Source organism: Lemur catta, chromosome 5 (genome assembly GCF_020740605.2).
Source record: "Lemur catta isolate mLemCat1 chromosome 5, mLemCat1.pri, whole genome shotgun sequence".
Lineage (NCBI taxonomy): Eukaryota > Metazoa > Chordata > Mammalia > Primates > Lemuridae > Lemur > Lemur catta.
Genome location: NC_059132.1, coordinates 63281501 through 63299390, shown reverse-complemented (window position 1 = coordinate 63299390; position 17890 = coordinate 63281501). Strand labels below are relative to the sequence as shown.

Below are 17890 nucleotides of genomic sequence, written 5' to 3'. Positions count from 1 at the left end.
CTTTTCTTCTCTGACTCTGATCTGATCATCCTGGGCCTTCATTTATAAGGATCTTTGTGATTACACTGGGCCCATTCAAGTAATCCAGAATCATCTCCTAATCTCCAAAGCTTTAATTTAACGACATCTGGATATTCTCTTATAACACTTAAGAAAATACATTCACAGGTTCACGAGATTAGGACACGAATATGCGGTGGGAGGGAGTTATTGTTTACTACAACTATAATAAGGAATAAGGCCTTTTAACATCATTGTTATAAAACAATTCCAAATCCCCCCAAAACATAAAACTCAACCAGAAAATAGAGTTTTTTCTTTTTAAATTCTTAGTTGCCAGATGACTATAATTAATCATACATTAAAAGGGATGTTTAAAGGATATTGAATAGATAGCAGCATGCTTGGGATGGCTCTAGAACCATGCCATAACACATTTCCAAAGACAAAACCCAAAACTGTGCTGCAGAACTGACCTGGTGTTGTGTCACAACTGCCACTGCTGAACCAGAACTCAACTCAACTGGAACCCATGGCTGCTGTCACTACCAAAAATTGGCCCATCTGATATCTCCTATCCCAGCAGTACCAGAAGCTTTAACCAGAGTCTGTTCTCCTGTCTTCCAATTCTGAAGGGAAGTCTTAAATGTGTGACTGTTTGGTGAATCCCAGGCCACATATCTGCATTCTAGCTGCAAGGGGGTGGATATTGAAGTTCTGAAGCCTAGATAAGTGAGGCAATACTCTAACCTGAAAATTTCACAACTTTATAAAGGAAATAAATGAATCAGTATTTTTTAAACTTTTTGTCCTTCAAGTTCTATAGTAAAAATGAAAGGACATATACTTGAAACTAAAATTTTTTGACATAATATTTTTTACTTATTACATGAGATGATACATTGACTGTCTGAACAAGGGCAGGTCATGTCAGAATTGAGAAAAATGTTCTTTATCTCAATGTGTTTGAACCCTGTGATCCCCATTCAGACACGATTTGAGGAGTGTCTGCAAAGCATAATTTCTATTTATTATATTCCATATACCACTTATTTTTTATATGCTGGTTGGGACCCATTAAGTTGTTTTCATTACCAAGAAATGGTTCTTAATCTCCATTTTTAAAAGTATGCAATATAAATGACTGGCAGCCACACATCTTGACATTTGTGTAAAGGGAAATGGTTAGAGAAGTTCTGAGGGAGCAGAGATAATGTTAAAGGGGTATGATTTGTACAAAAGTATACTGGCGGCCCTGATTAGCTTATTAATTTCAATGATTCATTAAGTAATTGCACAAACATTTAGAGAGTGAACAATATGTGACATATAATTTTTTTTTAAATGTAGAGACAGGGTCTTGCTCTATTGCCCAGGCTGGATGGAGTACAGTGGCGCCATCATAGCTTACTTACTGCAACCTCAAATTTCTGGGTTTAAGTGAACCTCCCACCTTAGCCTCCCAAAGTGCTGGTATTATAAGGGAGAGCCACCATGCCTGGCCTGTGCCATGTAATTTTTGTAGGTTCTGAGGATACTGAAATGAAGACATTGCCCAAGGTCTCAAGAAATCTTAAGGCATTAATCATCACTAACTGTTTAAGTGTGCAATCGCTGTAGTCATATAAGGGAACTCTGAAGTAGGGCTACGGACATGTGTGGAGGAGTGTGGTTTGTGAAATATAAGAAATCCTAGGTACTGATTTTGTCTGTGAGAATCAGGTAAAGGTCTCCTGAAGGAAATTTTTGAAGGAAGAAACCCCCAAAGGAGTCAAAGGTTATATGTGGAAGAAAGACTGTATGTAAAGGATTACTATTTGCAATAAGAAAGCTGCAAGAATAGCAAGTTGTTCAGTACATTCCAGCTGTAGAAATCCATGGTTGGGCAGAGGTGAATTGTAGAGGCGAGCAAGTATCAGATAAAGCACAGAAATTGGGTATTGTTCTGCAGATATTAGCAGAACCAGAGAAAGCTTTTTATTTTTGCAAAGATGGGATGACAAAATTTGCAGGTTACTCAAATCTCTCATTGCTGTGGGATGGATTGTAAGGTGGGAAGAATGCAGGGGACCTGTAAGGTCATTGTAGGGCACTGATAATAGGGTTGGACGGCTGATACTGGGTTCTCTTCTAGGTGCCTGCAGATGTCTATGTATGGCACACTCCGGAATAGACGACTCATGGACCATCAATGAAGTGATGAGTATAAGAAAGAGTTCATTGGGAAGAACCAAAAATAGGAATAGAATCCAGAAAAGCAAACTAAGAATTAGAAGCATATGATCTGGGCCAGGAAGAAAAGCATTATTATAAAATCTTGTGAAGAGATTGTGAAGGCAGGAATAAAACAGGGTCAAATGCAACAAATGAAGTTCTTGAAGTGTGCTTTTGAATTTGGTAATTTGTTCACTGGTAATCATGGCAAGGACATTTTTAGTCAGTAGTTGGTGTAGAACTCATGTAATCATGGAAAGGGTAAGGTGAGTGACACATGGGGATAGTGACTTCAGATTACTTGGGCCTTAGAGGTTTGATAAAATATAAAGGATCTAGCAATTGGTGGAAAGATTCAACTGAGAGACACTAAAATACATTTACATGGAGAGAAAGGAACCAGAAGAACATCAAAACTTAATTGGGATATCACTAGCTTTTAGTGTTACCAAATTTATTTTGTGATAGTTATTAACAGTAGAAGGCAGATTCTTTATAATTATCATGACAACAGGTGCAGACTTAAGGTGGTAAACTGGGATGCTTTCACCCTTGGGTTTATGTGAAAAGTCCTCAAATGGGAAGATTTAGACCACAGGTGACAAATTACCTCTCCAGGCTGGCGGAAAAATGTTCAGGTTAGAATGCAGCAGGGTTACAGGTCGAAAGGCCTTAGGTAGACAAAACACATGAATGAACCAGATCCTATCTGGGGAAAAAAACACAGCAAAATGATCAATAAAATTGAGACATTAGTTCCAACAATGGCTTGTGATTACACTAAGACAAAAACTAAAAATGCTGCTTTCACTCTGAAAGGTACTCACACTAATAACCTATCAGGAAAATTAACGATCAAAGATAAAGTGAAAAAGATTTAACTCACAACACCCTGTTACCCTTTAATTAAAACACGTGTCCTAACTTATCCGAGTTTTCTCAGCCTTGAAAAAGTGCCTGAAGGGACAGCAGAAGTGAACTTCCCCTGCTTCAAGAGACAGTACCAGATGCCTTCCACCGTCAAGAAAGTTCTGCTATCTGAGAAACAGAGACCCAAGTTTCACAGCCGCTTTTGTTATCAGTACCCTGAAACAGAAAAAAACGCCATTTCTGCCCTTTAAAAGCTACAACTTTGCTCGCTGCCTAACATTTCCTTCCTCCCCCTACGTGTCGTGGCCACTTTTTTTCAAGTAAATGGACTTTTGCTTTTGTGTATCCTAACCGTTGTCCGACAACCCTCCGCCCCAGGCCATTATTAGCTCTTTAAATACCGTTAAACAAACCGACGTTAAAGACAGCTGCCATTCCCAACATACCTTCAGATGGTAAAGCTTTTTCTCGTTTCCTTTGTTGTAAGCGCGCCAGACCCGCCATTTTAAGACAGCTGCAGACCTTGACAAACACGCAAGTACGCTAGGCCCTACGGTAAAAACGGCTTCCGTGTGAGCCAGTTGGAACCGGACAAAACATTGATTAAACAAAACAAAACCTTATTTCCGCATCAGTGGCAGCCTTTCATATGACAAAATGGGTGGCCCTGAAAAGGGCCTTTTGTGAGCGATTTGCCTTAAGGGACAGGAAACCAAGACAACGGGCAAGTTAGCCACCAAATCCGTAGAGAGTGCGTCCCTGGCGCTTGAGGGCGTAGACAACGTCCATAGCCGTGACTGTCTTGCGTTTGGCGTGTTCCGTGTAGGTGACAGCATCCCGAATCACGTTCTCCAGAAACACTTTGAGCACTCCCCGAGTCTCTTCATAAATCAGGCCAGAAATGCGCTTAACACCACCACGACGAGCTAGACGACGAATTGCAGGCTTGGTAATGCCCTGGATATTGTCACGCAAAACCTTACGGTGGCGCTTAGCGCCCCCCTTGCCCAGGCCTTTTCCGCCTTTCCCTCGGCCAGACATACTGACTAAGAAAGAGCAATCGCACTACTGGAAACTGAAAGCTTGAGGCAGCTGCTTATATATCAACTGTGCGGACCTTTTTGAAAACTGAAACAGCGGGGCGGGAACGAGACCTCTGTCCCCGCCTCTTCTCTACCTTAGTGGGCGCCCCCTACCATTGCCTAGGGAGAGAAAGGGCGTAGAGGAGAGAGGAAACGCAACTCCGCGCCTGGCTCCTTCCTGTTTTCTTGTCTGGGTCCTGAATTACTGGTTTCTGTGTCCTCTAGTCCAGTGCCTGCGGGCTCTCTCAGAGAACCAGTAGTGTATTAATACAAGTCTTCTAACTGGTCTTGTGAAACGAAGCAGTAAAGCTACATTTGTTCACAAAATGGAGAGATACCACAAGAAAATTAATTTTTAAATGTGAATATTCTTTAGAAAGTTGTATTATTGTAAATTCTTACAATCTACCAATATTCATTATTAAATTTGGCCAGTCATGAAACGTTCCATTTGACACAGGCATGCATAAATAAATTGTTTTCAGCACTCCTGATAAACAGGGAGCTCTAGGAAGGGGTGCCAACATTTGAATTTACATTCTTTGTGTTCCAATTTATAAAGCACTATGTGCGGTGTTAATATGAGGAATCCCAGGCTGAAAGACCTAATCATCTACTACTAAGTGGTATTGCTGGGCTTGACCCTGGAGTGTTATGACTTTGCTGTCTGTCACTGTTTCCAGGCCAGTTAAGAATTTACATTATGGTGAATAAACCTTTGCAAATTAACACTAATAAATTCTGTGAAATAGTGTCCTAATAAAAAGAGTATCTGAACTAAAGTTCTACACACAGATCATAGGTTGATATATTTAGTAGACAAATTTCAACATTTACTCGCACATAGCACACATTCACATTGAGTGCCTTTTATGTACTACGGAGGTAATTTTTAAAAATCCCTTTTCTGCTAGTGCTTACCTTATAGGCAGTCAGAAGATTATTCATTTCTCGGAGTTAAGTCTACTTGGGATTTAGTTTCGGTCCAGTTACCTGTAGGTATAGATACATGTGTCTCCCATGCTCTCCTTTTTAATAAAGGCACCAAACTAGCATCATTGATTCATTCAACAATTTAGAGTCTACTACAAGCCAAGAATCGTGTACAAATATCAGTTTTACAAAGATAATCACCTCTGTTCTTTTAAAGAGCTCAAAGTCTATTAAAGGTAAGAGAAAAGTAAATTCAGGGTGAGGGATCAGACATCAGCCCAGTATACTCCTAGCTGCTGCCTAGTATCTATGGGTAGAGCATCACCCAGAAGCTTGTTAGACATACAGAATTTCAGGCTCAAACCCAAATCTACTGAACTCATATTGCCTTTTTAATGAGATCTTCAGGTGGGTTGTATGCCCATTCAAGTTTGAGAAGAATTGTTTTAAAGCTGTTCTGTCCTACTAGCCATTAGCAACATACACTCATTTAATTTTAAATTAATTAAAATTAAAAATTAACTTCAGTCACTCTAGCCACATTTAAGTGCTTAATAACCACATATGGGTAGTGGCTACTTATTGGACAGTGTAGACACAGTACATTTTCATCACTGCAGAAAGTTCTCCTGGGCTGGGCTGTGCTATCAGGAGGAATTTCTTCAGAGGAGTTCCTAATTCAGACACAAAGGGAAAGGGAAAGAAGTGTGCTGAATGCCTGGGTACCCAGGAAGTGAGGATTTTGAGTATTTTTGAAGTACAATAGAAAGTAGCCAACTTCTGGGTGTACCAGATATTACAGATAGAAAAAAAGATATATAAAGTAAATTGAATATTTTTATGAAATAAAATTAATACACCATAGTTGTGCTTGGAGGGGAGTTTCAAGGGCCTAGTGTCCTTAGGTAAGACCATCTGACAGAAAATTAAAATAAGTATGATTTCCCATGACCCTTCTGAACACATGTGATATTAATACAAAGCTCTATTTTCTGTATAGTTCATGTTTTCTCTCCCTTTTTTGTTATTAATTCTACATAGTCACCTTTCTTTTGAAAACTTTGAAAATCACTGAATTATGGAATACTTAAGCATTGCCCCTGTGGTTTGACCTAGTGAACACTACCTGTATCTGTCATTTACCATGGTGGTTGTGGTGGTGGTGGAGTTAACACAAAATTGAGAGAACATGAAGCTGTGAATTAGTTAGCTATCACTTATCCAACGAGTTTTTGTTAGCTATTTTTTACATCTATGAAATAAATAGTTCAATCCTTAGTGTAGTGCACAATGTACTGTTTTAGGTTATATACACATTTAGGATTCAAAAGCAATAAAAAACCTTTTCTTGAGGGCCACCTCAAAATAGGTGAAATTTTTCATGACTTCAAGCTTGCTGTCCCAGGGGGTAAGCCAGCTTTCAGGAACCATGTCCATGCTACAGTTTCAGAGAAGATAAGCAATACCACAGTAACTACACCAAAGCCCCTTCCTTCTATAAACATCTGGAGAACTTTATTGGCAAAATTGAGTGTCAGTTATTGTCCTCCAGGAAGGGTAGAGATTTACTTACAATTAAGGAAATTGCCCTCTTCCCCAGTGCCTTTGCACATATTAGGTACCTAACTAGCCATGGGAACCAGTAAGTGTTATATAATAATGAAATGATGACATCTTCTAATTCAATCTATCTAATTTAGTAAGCAGTTAAAATTACTCAACAACTGATATTATGACTATAATAACGACCAAAATAATAAACATTTAGAAATCTGAATTTTAATTGTATTTTTATGACTACATAATATAAAGCTATGGACTCAAAAAAGAAAAGGGCCTATAGTATTCTTGTGACTTCTGCTATTGACAATGATGGCATCAAAGATGACATGCAGCCCCTTCCTACAGACACTGATAAAATGCCTCACCACAGGAATAATTGAGTACTGCTAATCCAGCTCTATGAGTTTGCCTCCTTTACACACAGTATTTGTATTTTTTTTTTTTTTGCGTATAACATATTCTTAAGTCCCAGAGACTTGGTTTCAGTCTGTGCCTGCCAATAAATGGTAATTTAAAATAAGCCAAGTGATTTTTCTAGAATTAGTTGAATAAGGAGAGATGACATCTTTAAAGTTGATTATTTTATTTTGGATTTATATGAAAAAATTCCCAAATCACCATTCAGCATAGGCAAGAATAAGTAGAATTTTGGAAATATGAGTATTTTTATTAGGAGAAACATAATGCCAAAATATTTTTCTTATTTATTTCTTTGACAAACATAGGGGTTAATTTCAGTATCTCATTATTTGATGGGAGATATTAAATTTGTGCTTACTTATCCTATAACAAGATAGTTCTATCAGGTCTACTGAATTGTAAGCTGAAAGAGATGGAATAATAAAACCACTCATGCTTGCTATGAAATGATTGCTCAACTCTGCTATGAAATGATTGCTCAACTCCTTAGGTGGACACATTCAGCCAATTAATTTAGGCTCTGACAGCCTTGTTCATATGTTGTGAGTAAAAAGCCTAAGGAGAATTATGAAAAGTCACAAAGCAATTTAAATGAGAATTTTTTTCTTTGTAATCTTGTGTCCACACTTGCAATGTTGGAATTTGTATTTTAAATGTAATTTTGAAATATAGAAAATATATACAAAATTCTATGCTAAATATTGAAGGAAGAAAGTTTATGGACAGAATATCTTTCATTTATTTAAAATTTTAAAAAGATGGGACATGATCACATAATCTCTCTATGCTTACAGCTCTCAATTCTCACATCTGGTAAAATGATGTCTATTTGCCGTTCTATAACTTCATGATTCAGTTTTCTTTCTTGTAGATGTGGTGTTTGGCCTCTAATGCCAATTCTAGGTCTGAAAAATCTATGATCCTTATTTTTAAGAGGTTGGTGACTATTAGCAATGTTTATCTAAAAGACAAATTGGAGCACTCTCAGTCTCAACTTTCTGAAAAATGTTTAAATTACTAAAACCCAGGGATCAAGTACAGTTTACATACTGGTAATCCAAATACTTTTTTTTAAACCTGTCTTTTCTAAAATAATCATCAGTCTTGTACATAGAACTTTCTACCCCAGTGCCAATTCCTAAGAGGTTGATGCAAACAGCTTGCAGGAGAGCCTGTGCTATTGCTCCTGCGAAAAAATCCAATTTCCCTATACATTTTAGTAAATATGAGTTTATTTATATAAAGTTGAGAAGATGAGAATATGCAGAACAATTTCCTGGAAGGGAGATTTGCAAATGATACAGGGAGAAATAGTATTTTTAAGGAAAACCTGAAAGTTGTCTCGATTTGACCAAAGTTTGAAAGAGAGTTGGGGGAATCAGGAAAGTTTCAGGGTGCCGGTTTTGAAACTAGGCATAGAAAATCAGGCAGAAATGAAGCCCAAAGTCTCTCGGATCCGTTTCCCCCAAATCCCTAATTATTTCATGCCCAGATTTCTTATATTTTTATCCTTTTTTAAGGGGCAACAAACACAGCCCCGCGGCAGAGCCGAGGAGCCCTTCTCTAGCAGCGCGGCTCATGGAACAGGGAACCAATCATCACTCAGCGTCTCTCTATATAAACCCTCAGCCTCCGGCGCAAAGGACACGCCGTTGTGACAGTTTGAGGTTACTTTTGGGTTTTCTGGTAAAACAGAGCCATGTCGGAAACTGCTCCGGTTGCTCCTGCTGCCCCCGCACCTGCGGAGAAAACACCTGTGAAGAAAAAGGTGAAGAAAGCAGGCACAGCAGCTGGGAAGCGCAAGGCATCTGGGCCTCCGGTGTCCGAGCTCATCACCAAGGCTGTGGCGGCTTCCAAAGAGCGCAGCGGCGTCTCACTGGCCGCGCTCAAGAAGGCACTGGCGGCTGCGGGCTACGATGTGGAAAAAAACAACAGCCGCATCAAGCTTGGTCTGAAGAGCCTGGTGAGCAAGGGCACTCTGGTGCAGACCAAGGGCACTGGTGCTTCTGGCTCCTTCAAACTAAACAAGAAGGCAGCCTCCGGGGAAGCTAAGCCCAAGGCGAAGAAAGCAGGCGCAGCCAAGCCCAAGAAGCCCGCGGGAGCAGCCAAGAAACCCAAGAAGGCGACTGCCGCCGCCACCCCGAAAAAGAGCGCCAAGAAGACCCCGAAGAAGGCAAAAAAGCCGGCAGCAGCTGCTGGGGCCAAGAAAGTGGCCAAGAGTGCAAAAAAACCGAAGGCAGCCAAGCCGAAGAAGGCTACAAAGAGTCCGGCTAAGACTAAGGCTCCTAAACCTAAGGCAGCCAAACCTAAATCTGCTAAGCCCAAAGTTACCAAGGCTAAGAAGGCGGCTCCTAAGAAGAAGTGAAAAACTGGCGGTATGTTCTGCTTTGGAAATCTCAAAGGCTCTTTTCAGAGCCACCCACTTAATCTCACTCAAAAGAGCTGAACCGGTTATTTCTTTAAATACCCGCCATGATGTATGATTGGCCACCCGGGTTCACTACGCAGGGCGCGCGCACGCAGCAGCTCAGATACAAGATCGGTTACAATCTTCACAAGGGTTTCACTTTGAAAAGATTTCATTTCTAGCGCTAAGGAGGTGGTGTAACTACTCCATCCTTAAGGTAACTTGGTCTTGGGCAATACGCCACCAGGGTAGTGCTCTTGCGGCCCAGGAACTTGTTGGTCTTCTGGTCGTTACTGGTTGCCAGCTGCAGGTGGCGCCGGGTGCGCGTCTACTAGCGGGCGGAGTGACCCGCCAGTTCGACGATCGTGGCCTAATCCCGGCCTGGTACTGTAGCACCGCCGCCTCGTACGCGGACGCGCCGGTCTCTACTCCCTGAGTAGTTGCTTTTGCGGAGGAGGCCCTGTATTCTGCCTACCGGGACCTGCAGGTCTGCGCAGGAAGAGTGGGTCTTGTTCTTGGCGCGAGCGTGGCCTCCTCGGCCCCGGTGCCCAGACACGTTAGAAAAAATGCAATTCTACAAATAGACCAATTGTAGGAAGGGGTTACTACGTTATCTGGCTCAGTTTCGTAAAACTTGCTTTCCTGTTGGTTTGCAGAGGCTGTTAAAGTGGCCAATCAGAACGTAGTTTTCGATTTATTTGCATAGTCTTCCGAGAGAAAATAATGCGCCAATCAGAGGTTCAGATATTAAAATTTGTATATACTGGGAAACAGTCGAAAGGCCTAGATCCACGCCCCCCCGCCCCCCCCCCGAAAATCAATGGAATTCTCTTTTTACAGACCCACGCACATTGTTGTCATTCTGCTTAAATCTGCATAATCATCGCTACCACCCTGATGCTAAGGAACAGAATAAAATGCAAAAGGCTTTTTTGAGAGTTTATAATCTCCGTTTTCCAGATTGCCTCCTCACAGGTTACTGAGAGGACCAGGGAGGCAGGATTAGTTGTTTAATATGTTTGGTGAGTAGATGAGGAACTAGGAGGGAGAAACAAAGCTTTTGGAAAGGTTGAATGGAGCTTGAAATTGGGGTCATCAGGGCAAAGAAAATAAGCTGTAGGAAGATAGGTCGACCTGGATAGCTCACCATTTCCATTTCATCCTGGAGGCTGAGACTTTTTCTTTTTGATTTTGGGAAAACCCACTTAATTTTACTGATACCTCCTGAGAAAATATGACTTATACAGACGTTTATGGGACTCTGGATGAGGAAAAAAATACATCTTTATAGTCACAAACCCTAAATACAATTTAATACTTCCTTTAATTGTTAGTACAGGCAATTAATCACTTGACTCGCAGTACCTGTGACTTTTTCATCAATGGAAGACATTTTCATATCACTTTGCAGTTACTGCAGGGATCTTGAAATAAAGTTTACACTTATTGTCTTTCAAAGTGACATTGATTATTAAACCTGCTGCTGGATCTTATTATTTGATGTGTTTGTAAAAGCGCATACATATTATATGTACTTTAAAAAATTGGTAACTGTATTTTAATGTCACTATTATCCTGTATACTTTTATGTATTTTTGTAAAAAATCCGTTTGAGAAGGTGTGTACAGATTTCCACAGACTCTCCAGAGTGTACAGCACAAAACAAGTCATGAACTCCTGAGCAGGTCTCCAGCAGGACCATATAACATAAATCCCTCATGATTAAAATGCCTCTGTATCTTATTTGTTTACATTTGCTCTTCGGTTAATAGTGTATTAAATTGTACATCCTATTTAAACTTCTGGAAAAAAAAATGTAGCTTGTGAGTATCTTTCTTGTTCTCCTAAACAAGAATTCAGTGTTTTTTTTTTGGAACCACAGCTACATCCCACAATGTCTTTTTTCTAGAGAAAGCAACAAAACCTTCCATTATGAGAGTGGCTTGGTTGAGAAAGAGATCTGAATAAATGCAAGAATGTGAAATATCCACTCAAAATAATCTTTTTGAAAATAACAGATTGAATCATCGAGTGGGAAAGATAAGTTATGTGGGTGCCAGCAAAAACTTCCCCTTTGTTCTGTGAAGGTTCGCTGAAAATCAACTGACAAAAGACATTAATAGAAAAGGCAAACAAATTTATTTGATTATAATTTTATGTAACGTAAGATCCTTCAGAATGAAGACCCAGAAATATAGAGGAAACTGTCGATTTTTACGCTTAGGTCCTACAAAGTAGAACATTTATGTAGAAATACGATTGGGAAAAAAGGGTACAATCTAACGCTAACAGACTGGGGAAACTCAGCAAGGCTTGTCTGTCTAGATTCTTCTTGGCCTCTCTGAGCATACATTCCTTCCGTCTGGGTATGGGGGCAGGACCCTCTCTGGAATAGGGGACTTATAACAGATAGTCAGACAAAGTAGGTCAGATAATTTCTTTATGACTAGATTTTACAAAGAAAGACAAGAGAAAAGTTAGTGTAATATTTTTAGGTTTTATGGCTGGCTTTGGAGAAACGGGGTTCTGGTTTCTATGACCTGCCTTGGGGAAGAGGGATTCTAGTTTTGATGGCCAGCCTCAGGAGAGGATGAGGGGTCAGAGACTGGAGACCAGGAGAAGGTCAGAGACAAATTTTTGATTCTGAGGCTACAGAGAGAAACTTTTGCTTCTGAAGGACTTTATTTTGGGGTATCGTTCTCTGAGCCTCAACAAGGGGAACAGACATGGGAAGTTGTTAACATCCAGAATGAGAGTTAGGCTTTTGATGAAAAGTGATGAGGAATGAGAGATTTATGTGGGAATATGGCATTCAACAAGAGCAGTCCACATGACTGTAACATATCTCTAGTTCCTCAAGGTTTACAAAGCACTTCTGTAACTGTGCCAGTTGGCCCTCACTTTTAACACATTTACATTATGTGTAGTTAAAATGCTTGTTTTAAAGTTAAGAAAACTGTGAATTAGAAAGGTGAAATGACTAGAAATGACCACTTACTATCAGGATACGGTGGACTTGGGTCTCAAACAGGTTTCTTGATTCCTGGTATCATCCTTGCACTGCTCTCCATCTATTACATCAACAGGAAAGGGGGTAGAGTTTTCCAGTTGTTTTTTAGGCTCCCTGAGAAAGAAGCAGAGTTCAGGTATTTAAGTTTTAGGCCCATTGTGAGCTATCCATTTCACAAGCCCTTTGGAATACAAAAGAAACAATTAAACATGATAATTCAATCAATGACCTTCTAGAATTTTACTCTCATCTACGTAAATTCATATTCATATTCCTTTGTCTTGGACAGGCCCTCATTTTCAAGGAAATTCAAACTTATTTAAATCTTTCCCCATTTCCCAAAATTTTTCTGGCAGTTACATCAAGGTTACAATGAATGTCTTAGGATGGATAAAGAAGAGTAAAGATGTCTTAGCATGGAAGTTGTGAAGGGCATTTCCATATTATCTTATCTGCTGGAGAGCACTTATGCATATGGCATAGGTCAGAAACAAAAACAATTTTTAGAACCAGCCTGAAGTCACTACTTTCTCCCTTTTCCTTAGTAATTGCCTGGCTCCTTTTAACTGGAGGCTGATTTTCATGGTACTGTGTGGAGGCCTCTATTATCCCTGTAACTCAGTCACTAAATCATGTTGATTTTTAAAGAATTCTCAGTAAATATGACATTTTCTCTCGTCTTATATTCTCTCTTCATCCTCTTACAGCTGGGGTGATGCCACTGCTTCCTAACCAGTTCCCTAACTCTAGTTTTAACAGTCTCTGATTCCTAAATTCTCGTCATTTCACAAAAACAAAAACAAAATATGCCTCATGAAAAGGGTTACTGGCTTCCCACTGCCTTAAGTTCAAGTGAAAATTCTGTAGTCTCTTTTCATAATAATACCTTCTGCTCACAGGAACAAGAGGCACTAATAACTCAAATCTTTCTATTCTGTCTTTTTTAATCTTTTTTTTTTCTTTTTACAATTCTGTTCTCTGGCAAATCCCTCTACCAATGAGAATCTTTCCAGTGTTCCAATTCCGTCTCAAGTTATATTTCCAAGAAAAAATTTCTCTAATTTAAATTTGAAATTACTGTTATTTAAATTTAAAATACCTTTGATAATGTGCTTTCATGGCATTTAATAGTTTGTTACATTATCAATAGAAACATGTCAATGCATCTATTCTTTTCTTTCCTTAACTAAACTGAACTCTAGAATAGCAGTCTTCTCTTCTTTTTCACTACTCTGTGTGTGTGTATAATTGACTGAGTTTTTTTATTCCTATCAAATGGATTAGATTATTGCCAGATGTTAAATTCAGTGATTTTGTTTTCTGTTTTTCTGTGTAGGAAACTTATCCTTAGGATAATAAATTCCTCTGCCCCTTTTATGACCCTTCTCTCCATGGCCTTATTTACAGACTATCTTTCTTACCTTCTGAATTATACCATTCCAAGGTATTGGAGAAACTACAAAAGAAAAATTAAAAAAATATATATATACCTTTGCAGTAAAAAATTTGTAACTTTGCAGTAAAAATTCTCAGATGTAAAAGATCAATGTTTACTGTGGGCAGATGGGGAAGGGAGGATGTGAAGAAATATTAATACTAAAATAGGATTTCTTAATTGTCTTGATTTTTAGTTCTTATTTCTGTAAAATAAAGCTACTGGTTATTTAGGGCTTATATACTGTTTTTAAAATTGTATGTACTTGGAGGCAAACATATAAACCTGAAATGGATATACAACATAATATACCAACAGATACATATAAAATATGACCTGACAAATCTATCAGATTTGTGATCTTCCCTGAATAAAATCACAATTTAATTTAAAAACATCTGATAGTAACCACTACTATATCAAGGTATGCCTTTTAGAATTAAAAAAATAATTGTGTGTATGTGGCTAATTCATCAAGACTATTACTTGAACGGTAGGCAGAAAGGGTAACAATTGTCAATACTAAGGTTATATTTTTATGTTTGTGTATCTGTTACATTTCTGTGCAATTTGCTATAATAATTATAGTATGATAGAACTTCACAATTATACAGGACCCTGCAAATGTTTGAACCCATTGATTTCTTTTATCACATATGAAAAAATTAAGATTGTGCCAACATAAAAATGTTAGTCTTCCTTTGACAGCTTTTCCGGGTGATAAATCCCTAGGTAACCAATGAGGATTATAGTGATGCTGATTGTTTAAAACAGTAATGCCTAATAGGGATAGGTTTGGCTGTAACACTTACCTGAAACTGTCTTAGTTTTAGTTTCCTTATCTGTTTAGTACTAATAGAATAATAATTATGAATATTAGATAGCAGATAACTATTGAATTTATAATTTTGGAGGCTTAATAAAATAATACACGACTTCTGGCCTATGGCAAACCACTTAATAACTATTGATTTTTTTCCTATTTAGGAACTATATATTAAAATTACATAAACTCTAATCTTTTATTTGGTAACTAGGAATGCACTAAATGGTAACTTCTGTTTGTTCAATAATTTTTATTTTAAATGTTAGTTTGACTAGATAATTTCCTGAGGGTTTGTTTTAGGCAAAGGACCATGCTACATACATGTGGTGGATCTAATAATGCTAGAAGATGCTTTCTATGCCCACTAAGTCCTCATATCTTGAAGTGTAACAGTTGTGAGACAGAAACACGAGTTAAAAACATACTGAGCTACAATCTCTAAGAAAGTACAGATAGGGGAAACTACATTCAAATATGCAAAGCCTTTATCCAACATAATAGGGGATCACTATATTACAAGTATCTAGGACTCCATTTATTTTAATTATGAACAATTAAGAATTTTTCCTCATGTACTAAGACTCCCCAGCTCACAGCACCCAAGTCTTTATGTCTGACAGGCTTCCAAGAAGAAAAATTCCCTCTATAAACTCTACAGGACTTCTGACAATGGCTACCTTGGGCTGTGTATTTATTTACAGCTTTGTCATTGTTAATTGTATCACTCAAGTAATCTCTTTCCTTAGTGATATTTCAGGGGAAATGGCACATTTTAATAAAAATTAATAGAAACTTCTCAATTACAGGTAAAGATACTACACCTCATTTAGAAACTGAGAAATTTGCTAAAATGTTTAAACATAAAATCCTTTTCAATAGCACATAGTATCCCAAACAGTAAATATCCTTCTACATTTCCAAATAACAACCTGTATGATTTCAGGACAGAATTCCTTATTTCTCCTTCCCTTCAACTACCAGTTTAGAAATCGTAAGGAAATTGTTACATTCATGGGAAGGGAATATCTGTTTAACATGGTATAGAAATAACTGCTTTTGTACGGATGAGAAAGCAAGAGCAGAATACTTCTTCCAAAAGAACTTTCAAACTGCCAAAGGATTTTCATGTTTTAATAAATGTCAGGTACTTTCATGACATTTGATTTAGACATTAAGATGGGTAAGTCAGAAAAGTTGAAAAGTTTCCTGTGAGGATGTTAGCTGTAAAGTTGAAAAGTCTCATGATTTCTGCATTCTTCATTCACATTAAGAGGTAATGTTTGTGACATACCCATCTGCTGTTTGTTGCTTTGGCTCTTGCAGTTTAGACGAGGGAAAGGCTGCCAAGTCCGTAAAAGCCGTCTGTCTGTCAATGCCACGAGTTCTTAGATGTTCCAGCTAATGACTTAAGCCTTGGCCCAGTCTGAGGTGCAGGGGTGTATATCTAACCTCTCTGAGGAAGGCGCTAACGTTTGCCAGCAAGTAGCTGGTCCTCAAAATCTTGGAGAAGGGCATCTTGACAGAGACCGAGAGCTGGCATCTTGCACTGCTTCAAGCTCAAAAATACACTCGAGAAGGCCAAGCCCAGGGCGTTAAAGGCTTGTTCACGCAGTCAACCCCCCCCAAAATCTCAGGCCACCACCTGGAAGAACGCCAAGAGCCAGAAAATAGGCAGCGGGGGGAGTCAACATAAGTGGCCAAAGTTAGAAATAAGCCACAAACTTAAAATGGTCAAGGGTAAACCTGTGAAACCTATGGAAAAGCGGGCAAGATGGCGGTGCCCAAGGGAAAACGTGGGGAACGCGTTTGCTTTTAACATTCGGAAAATGTCCCTTTATTGCAGTGAGCTGTATACAAACAGACACCGTAGGCCTTCTAGGTCAGTGTAAACTTTATCTCGCTGCCTACTGAAGATATCTGTAAAGTATTACGGCCTCTTTTCACAGACAAAGTGGTTGGCTCTGAAAAGAGCCTTTGGATTTAAAGGTAGCACTCATTCAAGACAGTTTACGCCCTCTCTCCACGAATGCGGCGCGCGAGCTGGATATCCTTCGGCATGATTGTGACACGCTTGGCGTGGATGGCGCAAAGGTTGGTGTCCTCAAAAAGCCCCACCAGATAGGCCTCGCACGCCTCCTGCAGCGCCATCACCGCCGAACTCTGGAAGCGCAGGTCGGTCTTGAAGTCCTGTGCGATCTCACGCACCAGACGCTGGAATGGAAGCTTGCGGATCAGCAGCTCGGTAGATTTTTGGTAGCGGCGGATTTCGCGCAGGGCCACGGTGCCAGGACGGTAACGGTGGGGCTTCTTCACACCGCCGGTGGCCGGTGCGCTCTTACGAGCCGCCTTGGTGGCGAGCTGCTTCCGTGGAGCCTTCCCCCCGGTAGATTTGCGAGCAGTTTGCTTAGTACGTGCCATGGTTTATCCTCTAAATAAGAGAACCGGAAAACTTGCCTTGCTGCTCTATTTATACAGGAACAGCATCACTCTGATTGGATTGTGGAGAATTCCTGGTAGTCATCGGTTGCCACAATCCGGAAGTGCTCGGAGGGATTTACGATTGGTTTATTCTTTCCGTGCAAATTTTTGATTGGTAAATTTCAATTAGTAGACAATTCCCTCCTTTTAAACAATCATTTTCCAAATGATTAATTTCTTTGATAATGTTTCAGACTTTCGAGCATGACCCACAAACACATTAATCGTTTAACTTTGTATTTTTGAACTTCTATCCTGTTTGACTATAGAAAAAATAGTGTTCGAAAGAGGAGGCGCTTTAAAATTCCTTTTCAAAACATCCGCCATTTTCGGCTTAATTAACTGGTTTTTATCAGAGTGTTATTCCCCTAACTTCTCCAGTTATTTAAAAATCCATTGTTTAAGCATCTCCTCATGAGTCCTAGTTTTACTATATTTCCATATGTAATTCACTAAAACAGGGTATTCCAAGATGTACTGTTTAAACGTAAATAATTTTGTGTTCATTTTGGGTACGCGCATAAAAATTCTAGTATCTTGGAATCCCTGGCTCTTCAATATCGGGTTTAAAGTAAACGCTATATTTTTTGTTGAAATCAAAATGTCTCCCCGGCTCTAATGGCAAGAGCTGTCCAAAAAAAAAAAAAAATTG

The 17890-nt window shown here is 39.2% G+C and overlaps 2 protein-coding genes across 2 annotated transcripts in view; one reads left to right on the top strand and one right to left on the bottom strand.

Moving 5' to 3' along the window:
* Window positions 1-3043: 3043 nt before the first annotated feature.
* Window positions 3044-17890, bottom strand: part of LOC123638789 — a 38996-nt gene continuing 24149 nt past the window's right edge. Inside the window, exons 6-7 of the mRNA XM_045552616.1 lie at window positions 16830-17182; window positions 3044-4130 (exon numbers count right to left, since the gene is read on the bottom strand). Of these exons, the coding sequence (XP_045408572.1) occupies window positions 3814-4130; window positions 16830-17182 (670 nt within the window). The 3' untranslated portion in view covers window positions 3044-3813. The remainder of the gene's footprint in view (window positions 4131-16829; window positions 17183-17890) is intronic.
* On the top strand, window positions 8730-11297 carry LOC123638373 (histone H1.3). Its single transcript, XM_045551990.1, has one exon. It carries the CDS (start codon window positions 8782-8784, stop codon window positions 9445-9447), a length of 666 nt encoding a protein of 221 aa, XP_045407946.1. The 5' UTR covers window positions 8730-8781; the 3' UTR covers window positions 9448-11297.

What these genes read in the sequence shown, in the direction of transcription:
- LOC123638373 (XM_045551990.1), top strand. Translation starts at nt 8,782, where the DNA reads ATGTCGGAAACTGCTCCGGTTGCTCCTGCTGCCCCCGCACCTGCGGAG.